The sequence below is a fragment of the Phoenix dactylifera genome, chromosome 6 (assembly GCF_009389715.1).
Source record: "Phoenix dactylifera cultivar Barhee BC4 chromosome 6, palm_55x_up_171113_PBpolish2nd_filt_p, whole genome shotgun sequence".
Classification (NCBI taxonomy): domain Eukaryota; kingdom Viridiplantae; phylum Streptophyta; class Magnoliopsida; order Arecales; family Arecaceae; genus Phoenix; species Phoenix dactylifera.
Genome location: NC_052397.1, coordinates 15,445,688 through 15,465,336, shown reverse-complemented (window position 1 = coordinate 15,465,336; position 19,649 = coordinate 15,445,688). Strand labels below are relative to the sequence as shown.

At 39.6% G+C, this 19,649-nt stretch overlaps 2 protein-coding genes across 2 annotated transcripts; one reads left to right on the top strand and one right to left on the bottom strand.

Annotated features, from left to right (window-relative positions):
* The first annotated feature begins 10,309 nt into the window (after positions 1-10,309).
* Positions 10,310-14,343, top strand: LOC103696101 (COBRA-like protein 4). Its single transcript, XM_008777629.4, has 6 exons — positions 10,310-10,553; positions 10,651-10,730; positions 11,588-12,044; positions 13,009-13,153; positions 13,243-13,520; positions 13,607-14,343. The coding sequence occupies exons 1-6, from the start codon at positions 10,403-10,405 to the stop codon at positions 13,894-13,896; spliced, it is 1,401 nt and encodes a 466-aa protein (XP_008775851.1). The 5' UTR covers positions 10,310-10,402; the 3' UTR covers positions 13,897-14,343.
* Positions 14,344-14,745: 402 nt separating this feature from the next.
* On the bottom strand, positions 14,746-19,416 carry LOC103696102 (COBRA-like protein 1). The gene is made up of 6 exons (XM_008777630.4): positions 19,037-19,416; positions 17,987-18,066; positions 17,220-17,676; positions 16,085-16,244; positions 15,723-16,000; positions 14,746-15,430 (listed from the first exon to the last, which is right to left on the bottom strand). The coding sequence occupies exons 1-6, from the start codon at positions 19,152-19,154 to the stop codon at positions 15,141-15,143; spliced, it is 1,383 nt and encodes a 460-aa protein (XP_008775852.3). The 5' UTR covers positions 19,155-19,416; the 3' UTR covers positions 14,746-15,140.
* Positions 19,417-19,649: the final 233 nt, after the last annotated feature.

Here is a 19,649-nt window from a genome sequence, read left to right as displayed (position 1 = left end):
ACTATAAGATTAGCATGTCGTACTTGAGGATCATGCAGTCGTACTTCAATTTCATATCTCTCCAAGTCTAACAAAATGTTTCTTTGTATAGTGATCAGAGCCGCTAATTTACTTGAAGATTTCCTGCTTAGAGCATCGGCCACAACATTTGCTTTTCCCGGATGGTAATTGATAGTTAGATCATAATCTTTTAATAGCTCTAACCATCTTCTTTGCCTCAAATTCAGCTCCTTTTGAGTATAGATATACTTCAAACTTTTGTGGTCCGTAAAAATTTCACAATGTTCACCATATAAATAGTGCCTCCATATTTTTAAAGCAAAGATCACAGCTGCTAACTCCAAATCATATGTAGGGTAATTCAGCTCATATGGTTTCAACTGTCTAGAAGCATAGGCTATCACCTTCTCATTCTGCATAAGAACACAACCGAGGCCCTTGCGTGATGCATCACTATAGATGCTGAAGCCTCCTGTTCCAGATGGAAGGGCCAATATCGGAGCTGTCACCAATCGTCTTTTCAACTCCTGAAAACTCTGCTCACAATCCTCCTTCCATTCAAATTTTACTTGCTTTTGGGTTAGGCGAGATAGAGGCATGGCAATACGGGAGAATCCCTCAACAAATCTCCGATAGTATCCCGCCATTCCCAAAAAGCTGCGCACCTCGGACACATTAGTAGGTCTACTCCAATCAACTACTGCCTCTACTTTCTTTGGGTCGACAGAGATGCCATCCTTGGAGATCACGTGCCCGAGAAAGGTGATACTGTTTAACCAGAACTCACATTTCTGCAACTTGCCATAAAGCTTGTTTTCTCTAAGAGTTTGTAATACTATCCTCAAATGCTCCTCATGCTCTTGTGGACTTTTTGAATAGACTAGAATGTCATCAATAAATACTACCACAAATTGATCCAGATAGGGTTTGAACACCCGATTCATAAGATCCATAAAGGCTGCTGGTGCATTTGTTAACCCGAAGGGCATAACCAAAAACTCATAGTGTCCATATCTAGTTCTGAATGCTGTCTTTGGTATGTCTTCAGCCTTTATTCTCAACTGGTAATATCCGGAGCGTAGATCAAGTTTTGAGAAGATTTGTGCCCCTTGCAGCTGATCGAACAAATCATCAATTCTCGGTAAAGGGTATTTGTTCCGCACTGTTACTCCATTTATTTCTCGATAATCTATGCAAAGCCGGAAACTGCCATCTTTCTTTTTCACAAATAGTACAGGAGCACCCCAAGGAGAAACACTAGGCCTGATGAAACCCTTGTCCAACAGCTCCTGTAGTTGTTCCTTTAGCACTTTTAATTCAGCTGGAGCCATCCGGTATGGGGCCTTAGAAATCGGTCCAGTGCCAGGAATCAAATCAATGGAGAATTCAACCTCTCTATCAGGAGGTAATCCTGGCAAATCCTCTGGAAAGACATCTGGATATTCCCTCACAATGGGAATGTCTTCTAGCTTGAGTTCTTCCAGCTGGGTGCCCATTATCACGGCTAAGAATTCTTCATCACCTTTCCGAAGGAGTCGCTTGGCCTGTATGGCTGAGATTACTTTTGGCGGAGGTAACACTCTGTTGCCACTAAAAGTAAACTCTGGCTGACCAGAGATTTGAAATTTTACTGTTTTCTCAAAGCAGTCAACAGTGGCATGATATGCTGCTAACCAGTCCATCCCAAGGATCATGTCGAAATCCTTCATCCCTAGGACTAGTAAATCTGCTTTCATTTCCCTGCCTTCAATATTCAAGATACAATCTTTGCAGACAGAGTTAACTAAGATTACATCTCCATTAGGGATGGAGACACACAGTTCAGTCTCTAGTGGCAAAGAAATCAATGTACTATTTCTTCCAACAAAATCAGCAGATACAAAAGAATGAGTAGCTCCAGGATCAATCAAAATATAGGCATTCATGGATGAGATTTCAATTGTACCTGTCACCACGGTGTTAGAGGCGTCGGCATCGTGTTGTGTGAGAGCATAGACTCGACCCTGAGTTCTAGGCCTCTGCTGTCCTCCTCGTTGTTGTTCATTCTGAGATACTTGATTTGCTGGAGCTCCCGGAATAGGCTGAGACATTTGTCGAGCCTGTTGCTCACTGCGATTAGGACATGTATTTGCCCTGTGGCCCTGCTGGCCACACGAAAAGCAATTCCCATTGAACCAGTTGCACTCGCTCTGATAGTGGGGTCCACCACATCTATAGCATTTCACAGTATCCTTGCGCTGAGCCTTATCATTCACAGTAGTTTGTTTCTTGGGCCTGAATTCAGTATTTTTGCCATGCTTATTTTGTAACTCAGCTTGTCTGTTTCTCTTTTTCAAAATTCTTTCCCTCTCTTCTTGAGTGTCATTCAAGCCCCTTTCAACTACCAAAGCCTTGTTAACCACATCCTTGTAGGAAGAAAGCTCGAAGGTAGACACCTGTTGTCTGATTCGGGCTCTAAGTCCACTTTCAAACTTTTCAGCTCGTTCTCTTTCATTCTCCACCTGTCCTGGGGCATACCTAGCCAGTTCCTCAAACTTGGCAGCATACTCTGCGACCGTCATATTCCCCTGCTCTAACCGGGTAAACTCTCGGAATTTCTGCCGTCTCACGCTTTGGGGAATATATTTATCACGGAAAAGCTCCTTAAATCCTTCCCAAGTCAAAGATGTAGCATTCTGTCCCATCTTTCCTCTTGCCACATTCCACCAAATATCCGCTTCTCCCAGCAGTATAAATGTAGCAAAAGTGACCCTATCCTCATCAGGGCATCTCAGGGCATTGAAAACTTTTTCCATTTCATTCAGCCAAGTCTCAGCCTCTAAAGGGTCAGAAGTGCCTTTAAAAGCTGAAGGTGCAAACTTTTTGAATTCTGCCAAACTGACATGATGCTCTTGCCGACTTGTAGCCCCCTGTAGATACTGAGGAGTCACCTGCTGCTGCTGATGTTGTAACTGTTGCTGCATGAATTGTTGCTGCTGTTCCATGAAGCGTTGTTGCATCTCCATCATTCTCATCATGTCTGAATGGGAAGTAGCTTGTTGTTGCATCATTGTTTGCATCATCTGAGAAGCACTCAGTGGTTCGTTAGGCTGAATTCCAGGCTCACCCGAGGTTCGTGTCCTTGGAGTTTCCGGGGTTCCCATTTCTAGAGCACTACCAACAGGGTTGACGTGGTGTTCCTGCGGGTGCATACTCCTGGCTGGCGAGGGTGGAGCACCTTCTTGTTGTTCGGAGGGCGTCCAAGCAGCGGAGCCATCGGCAAAGTGAGTCGGCCTCCTATTACGCCCACGTCCACTCCCTCGTGCCATATCAACCTACACAAGTTACTTTTAACATTTTAAGATTGCAAAGAAAATGTATCTATGGAGTACTTTAGTAAGTCATTTAATATTCTTCTCCCCATTCACTCTCATCTGAACCTAAACCCTAGAATACCTTAACCTTAAGCTCTGATACCACTCTGTCACGCTCCGAACCCAGCACCCGGGTCCGGTACGCGACCGGCCGCATGAGCCCTAGAGCAGTGCCCTAAAGATCATGCAAGGCCTATGATTAACCAAAAATTTCAATAAATCCACAATTAATCTAGTAATTCAAATAGAGCAGTCCGACATGTCCAAATAAACAAATTAGTTCAATTACAAGATCTTCAAATGTTCATCGACATCAAAGAAAGATAAACAACTAACTAACTAATGACTCTGGTGCTCGCACTCTGCGCCCATCCCATCCAAAACTATGCATCCTGCAACTCTGGTAAAGAAAAAGAAGAAAAAGGGAGGTGAGCTTTACAGCCCAGTAAGAATTCCTACACATCCATACCAACACAATAATAATATGAATTCGAAAACCACGACAAATCGATGCACATTTCATGAAATCATAAACAGTTTCCATAAGACTCAAATAATCAATATAATTATGAACATCAAGCATCAATAAAAGTCCATAATTATACATCAAACATCAATGAAAATCTGGCCACATAAGAATGATATAGTATATATATAGCTTATAAATCACTATGACTATTTTCAATGCTTTTTCTTCCCATTCCATGTTAACTTGATCCGGATCAATTATCTTTCCGACTTTGGGTCAAATCTTAGTCACATTTCTCAGCCTGTGGTGGGGCAACCAAATTATCACATTTTCAGCCTGTGGCGGGGCCTGCACACTATAGTTCCACATTTCTAGCCTGTGATGGGGCCTATCAAAGTATCACATTTTCAGCCTGTGGCGGGGCCTGCACATTATAGTTCCACATTTCTAGCCTGTGAGGGGGCCTACCAAAGTACCACATTTTTAGCCTGTGACGGGGCCTGCCATAATAACAAGATAAACCCAAAGTCCCTTTTCATGCAATCCAGTTTACATCCACACATCAATTTCTTTTTATTTATTTCCGGCTTTAAACTAACCACGATCACGTTTCCAGCCCGTGACGAGGCAACCAATATCACATGATTAGTTTAGAGCACCACATCCATCAGTCCAATTATGTAGGTGTAGGTTATGCACATGCATGCATCCATCATGATACCAACCACAAGCGAATACGATCATAATATCAACCACAAGCCAATACAATCAAAATATAATTTAATAAAACTATTTTTGATTTGTCTGGATCATAGCATATCATATATATCTAAGTATATATATATATAAAAAAATTATATCATGCAGGATTGGTGTACAAGGATCCTTACCTTTGTTGAAAATTTAGACAACCAATTATCCGCCCTCACGGCGATAAAGAACCGGAATGCACAGAATCCTGCTCAACGTCCTCTCGTCCAACAGATTGTTCTCCTACAGAACCAAATCATCATTAAAATTTACTCAAGATATATGATAATCCAGGACCCCTGTTTAATCCTCTAAAGGGTCCTCTAAAATCTAGTATTCCAAGACTATTCAACAATCCATGATCTCCCTGATCCAAGAGTAAAAGGAAACCCAACAACATTAAACAGATAATATAATAAAAGGGTTATATAATAAGAGAAAGAGAGGGAAAAGACCCTTTCTCTTCCTCTCTTCTTCCTTCTTCCCGACGGAAAGGGGAGAAGGAGGTTCGGCCGCCGGTGGCCCACGGCTGGCGACGCCCCTGGTCGTCGGCCTGTGGCAGGGCCGGTGTGCCGGCGGTGTGTCCCCGACCGGTGACGACCGGCCGGAACGAGAGAGGAGAAGGCCGAACAAGGCGTCGGCTTCTCCATCAACCCGGCAGCTTTCCGGCCTCATTCCCCAAGGAGATAAGGGCCAAAGATGATGGAGGAGAGGGAGAAGATGCTCACCTTGCCTCCGGCAAGGTCCTCCCGACCGGATCGATGGCGAAAGCTCCGATCCTCCCCACGGCAAGGTAGAAACCCGATCTCTTCCTCTCTTTTTTTTTTTTTTTTTCTGTGTGTAGAAGCCCTCGGTTGATGCCCTAGGGGAAGAGAGAGAGGAGATCTTCCTGATTCGGTAGGTTTTTATCGCCCTAAGATCCTCCTTCCCGGTGGATTCGGGAGGAGGGGAAGGCTTCCGAAAAACAGGGGAGGGAGCTTTTCGATTCGGGAGACTCCCTCCCCCATTTTCACGAGTTGGGCCGCCCTTCTCAGAGGCCGGCCCAACTCAAACGTGGGTCTCTACACTAAGCTAACACTCAGCATTCTCCGATATTTGGTTCTGCAGAGCGCAGGAGAGATTTGTCTTCTGAATATGTTTTCTTATACGATGCAATGCTGCTCTTCCTTTTTCTAAAAAAAAATGTTGCATTATTTTCACGAGCAAGCAAACAACCTTTTGACCTAATTAACATGCCATTTCATTGTATAAGTTTGTATGTTTATTATTTTTCTTCATATTTTTCCAAGAAAAAATGGCACTGTTGGTTTTGTTCTGAAATAAATTGAAATTCTTTTATAAGTAGTATGTCATGGTTCATGAATAGATGATCTCCTCATGACTTTGGTAGTCATTTCTTGTTACAGCTATGATCAACTGCATGCAAATATCACCTCGACGAGCTTTGGATCGTGAATAAGCAATCATGAGCTTTGTAAAATAATGAGTAGTTTATACATAACCAAATTATCAGAGATGATTTAAAAACACAACCAATAAATTTGTAAATGACTGAAGAATATATCTGACAATCCGAATCTACAATAAAACTTCACTGGGCTCAGAAGCAAAGATTTTGATAACTAAAAACTCAAGGTAACTTTCTCACAGTGCTCAAACCTACAAATAAGTGATTGAGAGATACTTGTGAAAAAAAAAAGGTATTCTACTATGTGGTAAAGCTAGCTTCATTGAAAACTACTGAGTATTTACGATATAGAGATGAAATTTTCAATTTTTTTCTGACATAATCAAAGTTTATCAGATGATATTCCAAAGAAGAGCATTCTCGAAAGGATTCAGAGCAGCTGCAGCAGCTAAAAATGCAGATAGGATAAGAAGGCAACATACCTAACATCTAGATTCAAGAACATGCTCCTTGTTAGCTGGAGCAAGCACAAGCCAGTCACAAAGGTCATTGCTGCCATCAGTGGATACACCTTTTAAGAAAACAGGTTCCAGAACTGTTAGATGATTACTGAACTCTCTCTTTCAGCAACACAGAAAAGAACTGAAAATATGCCTCTGGTTTTATCCAACGACCCATTGATATGAATTTGTGGTGTAACTTGGAAATGTCCTCTTAGTGCAGATGCATTCATGTGCATGGGAATGTTGATATATATATATATATATATATATATATATATATATATATATATATAACCAAGAAATGGGACCAAATATTGATAAAGTTGCTCCTACATGAGCTTCAGAACACAGTGGGCTGAGAATTGATGTTTCACATTGGAGACCAGTCAAAACCAGGAGCATCGATGTCCTCTTAGTGGTGTAACTTGGAAATATTGATGAAGGTCAATTAGTTTCCTTTCAACTTGGTCTCCCTCTTTAGTGTTGACATTTTATAGTTGCAACTCCATTGTTGCTCAAGAGTGTTTTACTTGAGATTGCACCCAGTTAAGGACAGCAAGTAAAATAATTTTTAGTACAGCAAGCTGTATTCTATCTGTGTCTGCTGAGGTAACTAGGAATTGGGAGTAATGTTGTTGTTAGTGGTTTTGGCGTGAAAAGCCATGGTTCGGAGTATGATATTGCTTTGTTTTTGTGTATACTCTAAGGAAATGGTTTAGATAATTGGGTAAAATAATCTTATGTAACTTCATATAGATAAATGACCGTCTTTGTATTTAGATATTGCTTTGCTGGCCCTGCTATTATTAACCCTGGCTCATGGACTGAAGCTTCTAAAGCCCTTCTCCCTGGCTGCTCATCTTCTCCCAAGTTGTGTGCACATTGGATGACCCTGGTCAGGCCAGGATTCAAACCATGATGAAACCAGAGTGTCATGAGTAGGGCATGGGTCGATCCAACTAAATGGAATAGATTGGATCTAAATCTGACCCGTTAGGATGACCAGAAATGAATGAAGACAGCTCTGATTAGCTTTTTTTAATTTTGAAAAATATAAATTTACAAGATGGTGAGAGAGAGAGAGAGAGGCTCTTGAAACTTAAGACTGCGTTCTAGCTAGAGGTCTGAACAAGCCGAACATGAGTTACGCCTAGCTCAAGCTCAGCTAATTTTATAATCAAGCCAAGCTTGAACCAAGCTCTAGTGACCTAAGCCTAGCTCTTGCTCAGCTCGCTTACTATCTAAGCAAGCTGAACTCAAGCCAGATTTCCATGAACAACTTGCTCATTTGACATCTCTATTTCTATCCTTTATAGAGATGTGGGAGGTTAACTTAGAATCTTTATTGTTTTTAAAAAAAAGAATATCCATGAGATTTCTGTATCTGAACTCTAGAAAGAGACTGTGGTTATGTTGGGACTTTTAGGAAAAGCCTAGAGATAACATTTTCTACTCCCATAGTTATCATGTGAGGAGAATATGAAACTGTGACGACCCATGCGGGCGTGTATTTAGTCTCACATCAGTTATTCACGAAAAAGATCTTGCGTACTTATAGAAGACTAAGGAACCCAAAAAAATACCTTTTCGGTTAGCTATTTTGGGTGAGGTCTTAAGTTGTTACAAATAGTATTAGAGCGAACTAATCCAATAGTTTATGTGAAGTAAGGGATACTATAGCACGGGTTCATGGAGGTTGACCATGGGCCTATTGTGGTGCTTGTGATTAGACTTAAATGGATTTGAATATTTTGCCTGATGAGGACGTTAGGGCTTGAATGAGGGGAAGTATGTGACGACTCGTGCAGGCGTGTGTTAGTTCTGCATTGGTTATTCACCGAAGAAATCATGGGTACTTATATAGGATTAAGAAATCCAAAAAAATATCTTTTTGGCTAGCCATTTTAAGTTGACACTATAAGTACGAAGTTTTATAAGTTTGCAACGGCAAAGGTCTTAAGCCTCCATAGTACTTCTTTTTCTTTTTTTTTCTTTTTTTTTTTTGAGGAAAACAAGAGGAGACTAGATCCACCTGGCTTCATAACCTCCATAGTATTAAACGAGAAACAAAATCATAAGTTGACTCAAAATAGATGAGGGGATCATGATGCACAATAAACGATAAGGCGCTTTGGTTCGACCAATTCAGACTTCTTTAATCATTTCAAAATGGCGGTAGTGTCGGATCCCTCAGAACAAAAGGATCGGTTAAGATTGTTCAACCGTTGCGCTGTGCTGGTCGATATGGAGAGATAGAAACAGTGATGATTTCAGACAGTTTAGTCAGAGTGCTACCTTGTTGATTATATGTTATACTCTTAGAAATAAATAACTAGTAACTTAAAAATATGTTCTAGTATTACAGAGAGCTGAAGCAATAAATTATGCAATCAAATTGCTGATTAGTTATCAAACATGGATCCCTAACTTTTTCTACTTCTACTAAAATATATAAAATTCAGATCACTAAATTGTTAAACAAGTAAAAATCTGATGTTAATCGTAGTAATATAGCAGAAGAAAGCTGCAAAAAAATCGCCCGATACTACAAATGGAAATATAATTCACATTTCATTGGTAGCCCCAGAGAATCTTCGAACAACAGAAATGCAAATTGCTACTCTTCAGAGACTAGGCAGGTGATCAAAGAGCACCTATCTGATAAATAATTTGAGACGCATGTAAGACAGGACAACAAAATAATCACTAACAAATATATCATCCCCTTCATCTTATTCCTTTTCATCTTCCTCTTATGGATGCTAGTTGCAAGCCATAGCATAATCAGAATAAGTGGGCACAACACAAGTTTTCTTCAATTCAGTCCATTGCATTACCTCCAATCTACAGGCAGATAAAGTTCATGGCTCTAAAGCTTGTAGAAGAAGTACACCTGATCACCTTTAGCATTATAGAATATGATATTTTGTCTGACAGCTGACCAGCAACAGAGAACAGGCCGGCTAGACCTGGCAGGGGAAGAAAAACATGGCATGGCGCGTAGGAACTCAGTTGAGAAGTAACCTTCAGATGGGGACCGTTTACTTGCTGCCAACTCCACCTGCTTTGAGAATTATATAATAATATTAGTAAAAGAATAGAAGGTCTTCCTTCAAGATCAAACTCCATGTGAAGATATTGAAAGATATCTATGTGTTTCCTTTCCTCACCAAGGGGAAAAAAGAAAAATTTAATCAAGCACACTTTACTTACAACTTCGTAAAAGATTTCCATCACTCTCTGATGACCAAACTACTCTTTTCCTTTACATCACCAAATTACTCCTGAGCACCACCTACCATGGTAAATAGAAAATGAAGTGCGACTGCGATCGTATGTGATATCTAACATGATATACAGCGTGTGTCACCATGAAATTAATCATGGCTTGAAACACTATCATGATCAGGCGATGTCAAAGTTGTTCAGGTAAATTTGTTTTGGGATTGTCATTCAGAAACATCGATGGAATGGCAAAGAAGGCTTCTTTATTAACTATTAAGCCTTTCAAATGGCTGAGGGGCACAGGAGTAATATGGGATGGTGGTTGCCATTTTATTAAGGTATTTAACGGTCCCTGTCACGGACCAGATGACCGTTGGGAGGTTTTCTTCAAATTTCCCGCGTCCTTTTCTTCCTTCCCTCTCACCAAACACATTGCTTGAGAACGGAGGAATTCAAATAGAAGAAAATCAAAAGACAAAGAAGGCTGAAGGAAAGGAGCAGAGAATGATGAGAGTTTTTTTTTTTGAAGGGTCCAACAAACCAGTAGGTGAGCCATCACTCCAATGGATGATTTCTCTTTGGATCAATCCCTTCATCTCTTTAAGACCCACAAGCCCCCTCCTCCTACTCCGGCCACCCAGGCTCTTAAATCATTTGTCAGAAAGCTTGTAGCTTGGGTGACTGAATTCCGAGGATGGAGCTAAACAATCCCAGCAACCAGAGGCAAGAAGAAAATTCCATGGGAAGTGAATGTTTCGTTATCAGAAAGCGTCCATGCTTCTTGTTTAGGAAATTAGGATTCATTATGTCAGTTTTCCTCTGTGGCATGATGTTCCATCCTGCAGGTTTTTGTTCTGAACAATTTTGTTCAAAATGCGTTAAAGTTTGCATTTTTGCTTCTAGTTTTTATTATTTATTATTTTCATTTGATTTGTCAATTAGTGGGATATGATCCATTAGATCCAACTGGCAACATCACAATAAAATGGGATGTAATTTCATGGACTCCAGATGGATATGTGGTAAGTAACATTGTTCTGATTTTATTTTTTGAGAGAATGTGGTTCGGATTTTATTTTTACACTGAATTTCTAAGATTAATCATATTATATTTTTTTCTGAAGGAATTGTAATCATCTAAGAAGCAGAAGTTGAAAAAAAAAAATAAATTTGGAATTCAGACACAAATTGCAAAGTGTAAAAAGGTGCGCAAGAAAGTAGAAGGAAATAGCAAAAATATCATAGAATACTAAATATGATAAATAAGTCTTGAAATTAATGGACTCAATATTAATTAGTGATCAATTTATCAAATCATTTGGCTAATAAACAAAGTGAATACTGAGAATATTTCATTAATTGCTCATTGATTGTTGTCCCTTATGCTTCATTTGTATCGAAATAAATGTGCTATATATATATAGTCAATTATCAACAACTTTTAAATCTTATCAGATTGCTCGAGAAAACCTAACCTCTACAAGCATCAGTTGCTTTGTTTGCATGTGTTAAGGCAGCAATTACGACAACTTAGTCCTATGAAATTAGATTAGAAAATAACCATACTTATAGCACGAAGGTGAGATAAAACCAAACTATATATTTTGAATCACCGAAGGAATGACAAGCATCATCAGTTCCTTGTTTTTGTGGGTATAAAAGGCAGCAAATTACAACAACTCAGTCTGATGAGATTAGATTAGAAAATAGCTATAGTTATAAGTCTATAACAAAAAGTCAAGATAAAGCCAAACTCTTTTGAATGAAGGAAAGAATAAAAATAAAGTATATACTATAGCAAATTCAATTCAAGAACTCTTCTGACTTAGGAATAAGTAACTCATTGATACTGATACTAACTCTACTGTTCACTTCCTAGGCTGTGGTGATAATGAACAATTTCCAGATGTACCGGCACATCATGAACCCTGGATGGACCTTAGGATGGTCATGGGCTAAGAAAGAGGTGATTTGGTCCATGGTGGGTGCCCAGACAACTGAGCAAGGAGACTGCTCCAAGTTCAAGGGGAACATACCTCACTGCTGCAAGAAGACTCCGACGGTCGTCGACTTGCTCCCTGGGGTCCCATACAATCAGCAGATTGCAAATTGCTGCAAAGGAGGGGTGGTTGGATCCTGGGGTCAGGACCCAGCAGCAGCAGTGTCATCCTTTCAGGTGAGTGTTGGGCTTGCTGGGACATCGAACAAGACGGTGAAGCTGCCTAAGAACTTCACCTTGCTGGGACCTGGTCCAGGGTATACCTGTGGACCAGCCAAGATTGTGCCATCCACCACATTCCTTACACCCGATCATCGCCGGAAAACCCAAGCACTCAGTGAGTTTCTAGCACATCATTCAGTAAGAATCTTACTTTATCTGAATAAAGGATTGATTGGCAACATTCTGGTCAGTCCAGCAACATTTCTGTCATGAAAAAAAGGTATTTTCAGTACTTGGTAAAATAGAATAGTCATCAGATCTAGTGAGCTATGGTATAGGAAATCAATATAACTAGTCTTTCATACTTGTTAGTACTCGGGTTTTATCCGATCTTATGTTGTATGAGACTAACCAGTTGAAATATCCAACTACATATTCTTTTGATCTTTTTCTTTTTCGACGTGCGCTTGGATGTTGTTTTAGTTTGCTAATGAATGTAAGAATTTTTGTATTTCTATTTTTGCATGTAGGATATTAGTTTTCCTGAAAAAATGAATGATTTTTCCATTAGAGATTTGGCAGATCAAAATCAGAAGTGAGATATTTCTGGAAACCTTGTTATATCATCACATATAATGATAGCCTCATTATGCATATGTTTTTCAGCAAGTGTCATTTTTCTGTCTATTTATGTTATGTTGGATTTTATCTCAGAAAATTTCTTCAAAGAACCCATAAATAAGTTTTGTTAGTATGAACTTATTTAGGAGACCCTGAAAAAAATAAAGAGTTGAATAGCAGATTTTGTCATGGATAATTATGATGGAAAAATTAAGACCTCTGTGGCCAACCACATAGCCAAGTCCTTTGGAAGACAAATCCTTGCATTATCGTCAACTGGGCATCAATTCACGAGCACTAGAATCCTCTTACAAATTAAATACAACATTTTCAGCTCCTCTATTTACTATTTCAGATACAAACATGCGTGTCACTAATAATATAGACCAGATGCTTTTAGTCACTAGACTGAACTATGCCAGTATGATCCCTACCAATCCTTTTATTGCTTCCTGATTGTTGTTGCTTCAATTTTTTTCCACAAAACAGAACTGATGGAATGCTATATGGCTGTGCAGTGACCTGGAATGTGACTTGCACCTATTCACAGTTTTTGGCCTCCAAGAACCCACCCTGCTGTGTCTCCTTCTCATCCTTCTACAACAGCACCATCACCCCTTGCCCCAAATGTGCCTGTGGCTGCCGGAACAAGAACTGCATCAAGTATATTATCCTCCAAACTCAAATTTCCAGTTACATATCCATCCATCAACAAGCGCCAAATAATCTTACACTGAATGATGATGCTACAGAAGCGACTCGAAGCGGCTGACAGGAGCTGGGATCAACACACCAAGGAAGGACAATGCTCCATTGCTGCAGTGCACTCACCACATGTGCCCCATCCGCGTGCACTGGCATGTGAAGCTCAACTACAAGGACTACTGGCGTGCCAAGATCGCCATCACCAACTTCAACTACCGCCTGAACTACACCCAGTGGTCCCTTGTCATCCAGCACCCCAACCTCAACCATGTCACCCAAGTCTTCAGCTTCGACTATAAGCCCCTCCTCCCCTATGGGTCCATTAGTGAGCCCCAACTACGCTGCCTTCTCCTTTCCCTTCAGCCTTACACTCTCAGTAGAAACAGACCTGAGCCATTTGTTTTCTTGCAGATGATACTGGGATGTTTTACGGCATGAAGTTTTACAATGATCTGCTCATGGAGGCAGGGGCCCTTGGGAATGTGCAGTCAGAGGTGCTCCTCCAGAAGGACCAGGACACGTTCACTCTCAAACAAGGGTGGGCGTTCCCGCGTAAAGTATACTTCAATGGTGATGAGTGTGCAATGCCGTCACCAGATTCATACCCTTACCTGCCAAACTCTGCTCATGTAAGTGTTCCAGTCATGCTGAAGACGTTCGCCACTTCAGGACTCTTGCTGATGGTAATGGTGTTGGCATGAGTGTGAACTTGGGTAAGCTCTTGTTTGAGATAATTGTCCCACAATTTTTTTGACAGCATAGATAAATTTGTTCTCCTGGTGTAAAGTTTGTGTATTGGTTGATACATGGAACTAAAAAAAATCAAGTTAGCCTGTACCGAATCACCAAGCAATATTGTATTTGTTTCATGAGCATGTGTGAAGAATGGTTGAGAGAAAGGTTTGAGGGTCTAGATTCCTCAAGTCTTAATTGCCCACAGAGGTTCTGTCAAGAGAAACACGTCTCCAAGCAAGCATTTTGCTCCCAAACTTTCACCACCCGAACTTCCTCTTGTTTTCTCACAGGATTAGAAAAAGATTAAGCATTTGATAGATTGGAAATAGAGAAGAATTGTCTTTCTTTTTCCAAAAACTGCTTCCTTATTTTGCTTATGCAATGATTGACAAGAATTCAAGTAATTCTCGCAATTACCTTATTTAGACTCCAATGTCAATGTGATACTTCAGTTCCTACACAATTTTGCCATTGTTCTACGAGTCTCCATGTTTGGCACTTTTGGACTTCATGTTATAAATCTAATCTATGGATGTCACTTACAAAGGTGCAAGTTTACAATAAATGCATCATGCCACTTAAGTCGAAATCATTATCCTGCATGAAGATGGAACTCCTGGTTGAAACCAAACCAGTAATTAAAATACATATCAAATAGAATTTTTCAATTTCTACAAAAAACAACTTATGTGCTCATGAAATTCATTAATTGTAAATAAACATCATCCTCCATTCTCCAAACAACCATAATGGCCACATAAATGACAACAAATTACAAGCTAGAACTTTCTGTGACAAGATGCAACTCAAGGATGAGATCAGAACAAGTAAATAAAATACATGTGGCATAGAAACTTTCGCTTTCTACAACAAATAACTTATGTGTTTGTGAAATTTATTAAATATAAATAAACAGAGTCCTCCATTCTCCAACCACCATGATGGCCATATACATGACAATAAATTCCAAGCTAGAAAATTAACTGCTATAACTGACTGATGTAACTAGCCAGAGGAGTGGATTCAAAACACCAATATACGATACAGTAGATGCATTTGGTCTGGCTGAGCATGACACACCTGAATCTGCTTCGTAGCAAGACAATTTATCCAACTTGCCCTTAAGAAATCAAAATCCACTGCTAGAAACTTTCTGCAATTCGTGTGGATATTACAGATCAATCAAATTTTTTCTGACAGTTGCAAGGTCCTAGACATAAACCAGCAAGAATGCCATGGCCCAGAACACCACAACTGGAAGAAGCAAGGGGCCTAACAATCGAGGACTGGCATTTGGTAGCCATGGGTATGCATCTGGAGGGGGCATGACACAGTTATCACCATTGAAGTATATACGTCGTGGAAAGGCCCATCCCTTCTCAAAAGTGAAGGTTGACAAGTCCTTCTGAAATAGAAGTTCGGACTGGACGTTTCCAAGGGGTCCAGCAGCCATGAGTAAGTCATTATAGTACTTGACACCCCATAACATTGCAGTATCATCTGCCACACCAAAACCATGGGACATGACATTAAAAAAAGTTAAAAAAAAAGGTTTGGAACCACAATGTTTCCACATAGTTAATATGACGGTGCACATCATAAAGAAAATATATACAATGCATATGGTGCCCCGTTATAGTATCGGATCATCAAGGTATCAACTGGCAGAAAATTTTACTAGCGATTATAATTAATCAGCAAGAAAGACAGGGCAGCGCAAAATGTCCTGATAGTTAATTGTTAAACAGGTAATAAGAAAGAAAGAAAGCTCAAATGAGTGAAGATAACTCACTTATCGCTCCATAAGGAGTCAACGACTTATAATTGAAGCTAAAGAGTTGAGTGAGATTGTCAAAATTAGGGTGTTGGACAACTAAGTTCCATTCTGTGTAGTTCATCCGGTAATTGAAATTTGTTATTGTGATCTTCACTCGCCAGTATTCCTTGTAGTTGAGTTTAACATGCCAATGCACTCTTATCGGGCACATATGAGATGTACACTGGACTAACGGTGTATAGCTGTATTTTCCAGGGCCATTAATAGCAGAGGCTAAATATGGTGAATCTCCCCTGTCATAATACACCAGAATAAGTCATAAACCAGGCTGAAATTTGCATGATGAAAGAAATAATCATATTAGTATTAGAACTCACTCTACACAGCTTCCTGGCTGAGTTATATTGTTTTGGCAGCCACAGGTGCATGTTGGGCAGTTAACAATTGTGTCATTGTAGAACGATGAAAGTGATACACAGCACGCGGGAGTTTTCTGAGAGAGAAACTGAGAATATGTACACGTAACATTCCATGTCACTGCAATAGACACATAATGGTTTATCAAGAAAGAGAGAACACCATGATTTCATGGCTAAACCCAACATCAATAAGCTAGCATTCTAACTTGTATTGTACAGTAATAACTACACCAATAAAAATAACAATTATGTAACAAGCCACATTTTTTTCTAAAAAGTTGAAACTATCAAAACATCTATAAGTTTATTCCATTTAAATGAATTAAGCGGCTTGTAGATTTTACTTGCAACAGAAAATGGAGGTTATTGAACTTCATGGCACCATTTTTAGTTAGAGTACAAGAAAGTTTATGAATTTTGGCACGTTCCAAGGGGTTCTTGCAATTTTTTTTGTAGATTCTTATAGCAATTCAGAAATTAGAACCCACAGCCTTTCAGTTGGATGCAAAGAACAGGCATCAATAGCATGACCCACAGGCATATAAAAGAGACATCAATAGCACAAATCCATTGTCCCAATAACGCATCAAATTCTGTCTTCTATGAAAGAGTCATGCATTATCTCTGTGGGCCTATAATGAGTCCTTTCTGATTGGGGCGAACAAAGATCAAAATTCATATGAGTTGGTCAGCTCCAACAGTACCAACGATTAAGAAGAGCTATATTCTATTGTGAAATCTTACATTTTCCCCCTCTTGTGCTTCTGATGGCATGCTCCAATAGGATAACTAGTACAAAAGATGAATTAGCAGGCAAACATCCAAGCCTGAAGCAGAACCAGTCATCTAATCTTACCCACGCACCAGTACTTATAAAATGCAGGCAGAATTAAAACTTTTTGGTAAAAAGATGAATAGCTAATTTGTTTTGGATGGACCAACTGATAAACATAAAACAGAAAGAAGCAATTTGAAGAAACATTCTCTATCGAAAAAAGTGTTTTTTTTTTTTTTTTTTTTTTTTTTTTTTTTTTTTGTGAGGGAGGGGGAGTGTGGAGAGGCGGTGGAGACAAATTTTCAGCAGGTGTCTTACTCAGAGCTTGGGTTGTTCTCCTTCCATCCTGTGAAACAAATTTAGTAGGTTTCACAATTTTTGCAACCCCACATGTATATCCTGGGCCAGGAGCATTGAGTGTGAAGTTTTTGGGCACACGGACAGTCTTGTTGGTGGTTCCTGCTCGGCCTGCACTGATCTGAAAAGAACTTGCAGCATTGGCCGGGTCTTGAACCCATGAACTAAGAACACCCCCCTTGCAGCAATTTGCAATCTGCATGTTATATGGAGTTCCTGGAAGTAGATCGACAACTGTGGGATCCTTCTTACAGCAGTGAGGAATGTTCCCTTTAAATTTCGAGCAATCACCCTGCTCTGTAGTTTGTGCTCCAACCATCGACCAGATTACCTCCTTCTTTGCCCATGTCCATCCCAAAGTCCATCCCGGTGCTTGGATGTGACGGTATTGTTGGAAATTGAACATTGTAACAACAGCCTGAGAAGGGTTCACAAATGGATAAATTTATTATTCTTTTTTTCTAACAGACCAAAAGTTCTCCTGTTGGAAATTGTATAATGTAACAACAGCCTGAAAAGGATTCACAAATGGCTAAATTCATTATTCTTTTTTCTAACAGACCAAAAATTCTCCTGTTACATAGTTGATAAGACATCGGAGAAAAAGGAATAAAGAAATAAGCAATTCAGGAAGGTGTTGTTGTCAGTTGAATTTGATTGACTTAAATATGGTTGCTAGAGTAGTGATAAAGCTTTCTTTGCTTATGTTCTTACTAATAAATACTTACAACATAACCATCTGGAGTCCACTGCATAATATCCCATTTGATCGTTATGTTCCCATTTGGGTCAAGTGAATCATAAGCTTCTGCAAAAGAAAAAGTAGAAGCATGTTTTAGTAAAAAAGAGTTACAATTTAACCAATTTAGCTGCAAGAATTAATGTTAAAATCCTTAATCTCTTATAACGAACGTGAAAAGCAAGCAAAAAAAAAAAAATAGGGATAATACTTTCCTAACACTCTGAAATCAAAAGGTTTAAATTGAACAGTTTTTTCTGTATTTTGGTGTAAAGCACCTCATCACAAAATCAATTCTCTGACCACAGACTGATCTCTGTGAAACCCATGACACTGACCTTGAAAATACATTCTAAATTAGATCTTCAAAACATATTCTTTCTAACAAAAAGCATCTCTCTTCAGTCGAAATGCCTGGTAGAAGGTCTCGTTTTTGAACCTACTGATTCTCCAATTTAGTCTTACCAAGAAAAAAAATACTACCTTGTAGAAAATTGGACAATTATCAACAATCAAATTTCATTAATTTAAAAATATATTATTTGTCATATTTGGATGTGTCAACTACTAATTTAACTAAAAAAATTTTTCTTCTCAATTTATGATGAAGTCTAAATATACTCAAAGAACATTATACAGATTCTCATTTTCAGAACTCAGTTGATTTGATCCAGAACTTTTTCATATTTTTTCCCCTTTATGAAAGAGACAAAGGGAAATGGTAATTCCATCAAAAACGCGATAAGCTAATTCTTGAAAAAGGGAAGCAGATTTTGAGTTTACAACAACAAATTGCTCAAAAAAAGAAAAAATAAATATATATTTCTTTTTGTTCCTAATCAAATTGCTGTAAATCTAAAAGAATCGTTATAAGAAGATCTGTAGCATCCGTCTTCCGTAGAACCATATCACCAAAAATGACAAATTGTGCACAAGACTCCAAAAAACATCAAGTTTTTAGAATAATGGACACAAAAAGATCGAATTTTTAGACGAATGGCGGAGAAGCTGGAAAGTTTTGAGATGTCGGCGAGCTGACCCGTGGAAGGTAGCGAGGAAAAGACCAGAAAGAACGCCAGGAAAACGGCCAAAGGTGCGAGCTTTGAGGTGCATCTAGCAATGGAGGAAGAGGAGGAGGAGCTCCAAGCCATCTTCATTGCCGACGGAGAGGAAGGTCCCGGATCCGGCGCAGAGAGGGTGGCGACAGCGGCCACCGACACTCGAGCCCAACACAGGATCCTCCACAGCCACCGGCGGCCAGGACGACGGCGGAATCCCGGCCACGGAGGCGTCAAAATCTGGCCGCGTTCGGGGTCGGAGTGGGCGAAGGACGCAAAGGAGAACGGGGGGAGAGAGAGAGGAGATGGAAGCAAGCAAGCTCTTTTCCTCCTCCCACTACAAAGTAGTGCCTTATAGACAGCTGGAGTATGAACTTAATTAACTGTAGGAGACTCTAATTACACTCTCGCAATACCCCCCTGGTCTTTCTTAATTTACCACTAAGTGTAGCAACTAATGTGTATTTAAACTTTTAAGTGAAGTCTTAATATTTAATTACTAATATCTAATAAAACTGGCTTCAAATTTTCAGCTTCTAGGAGTGGCATATGTGTTAAATAAATTTATTTATTATGGTAAAAAAATGAGTTCAA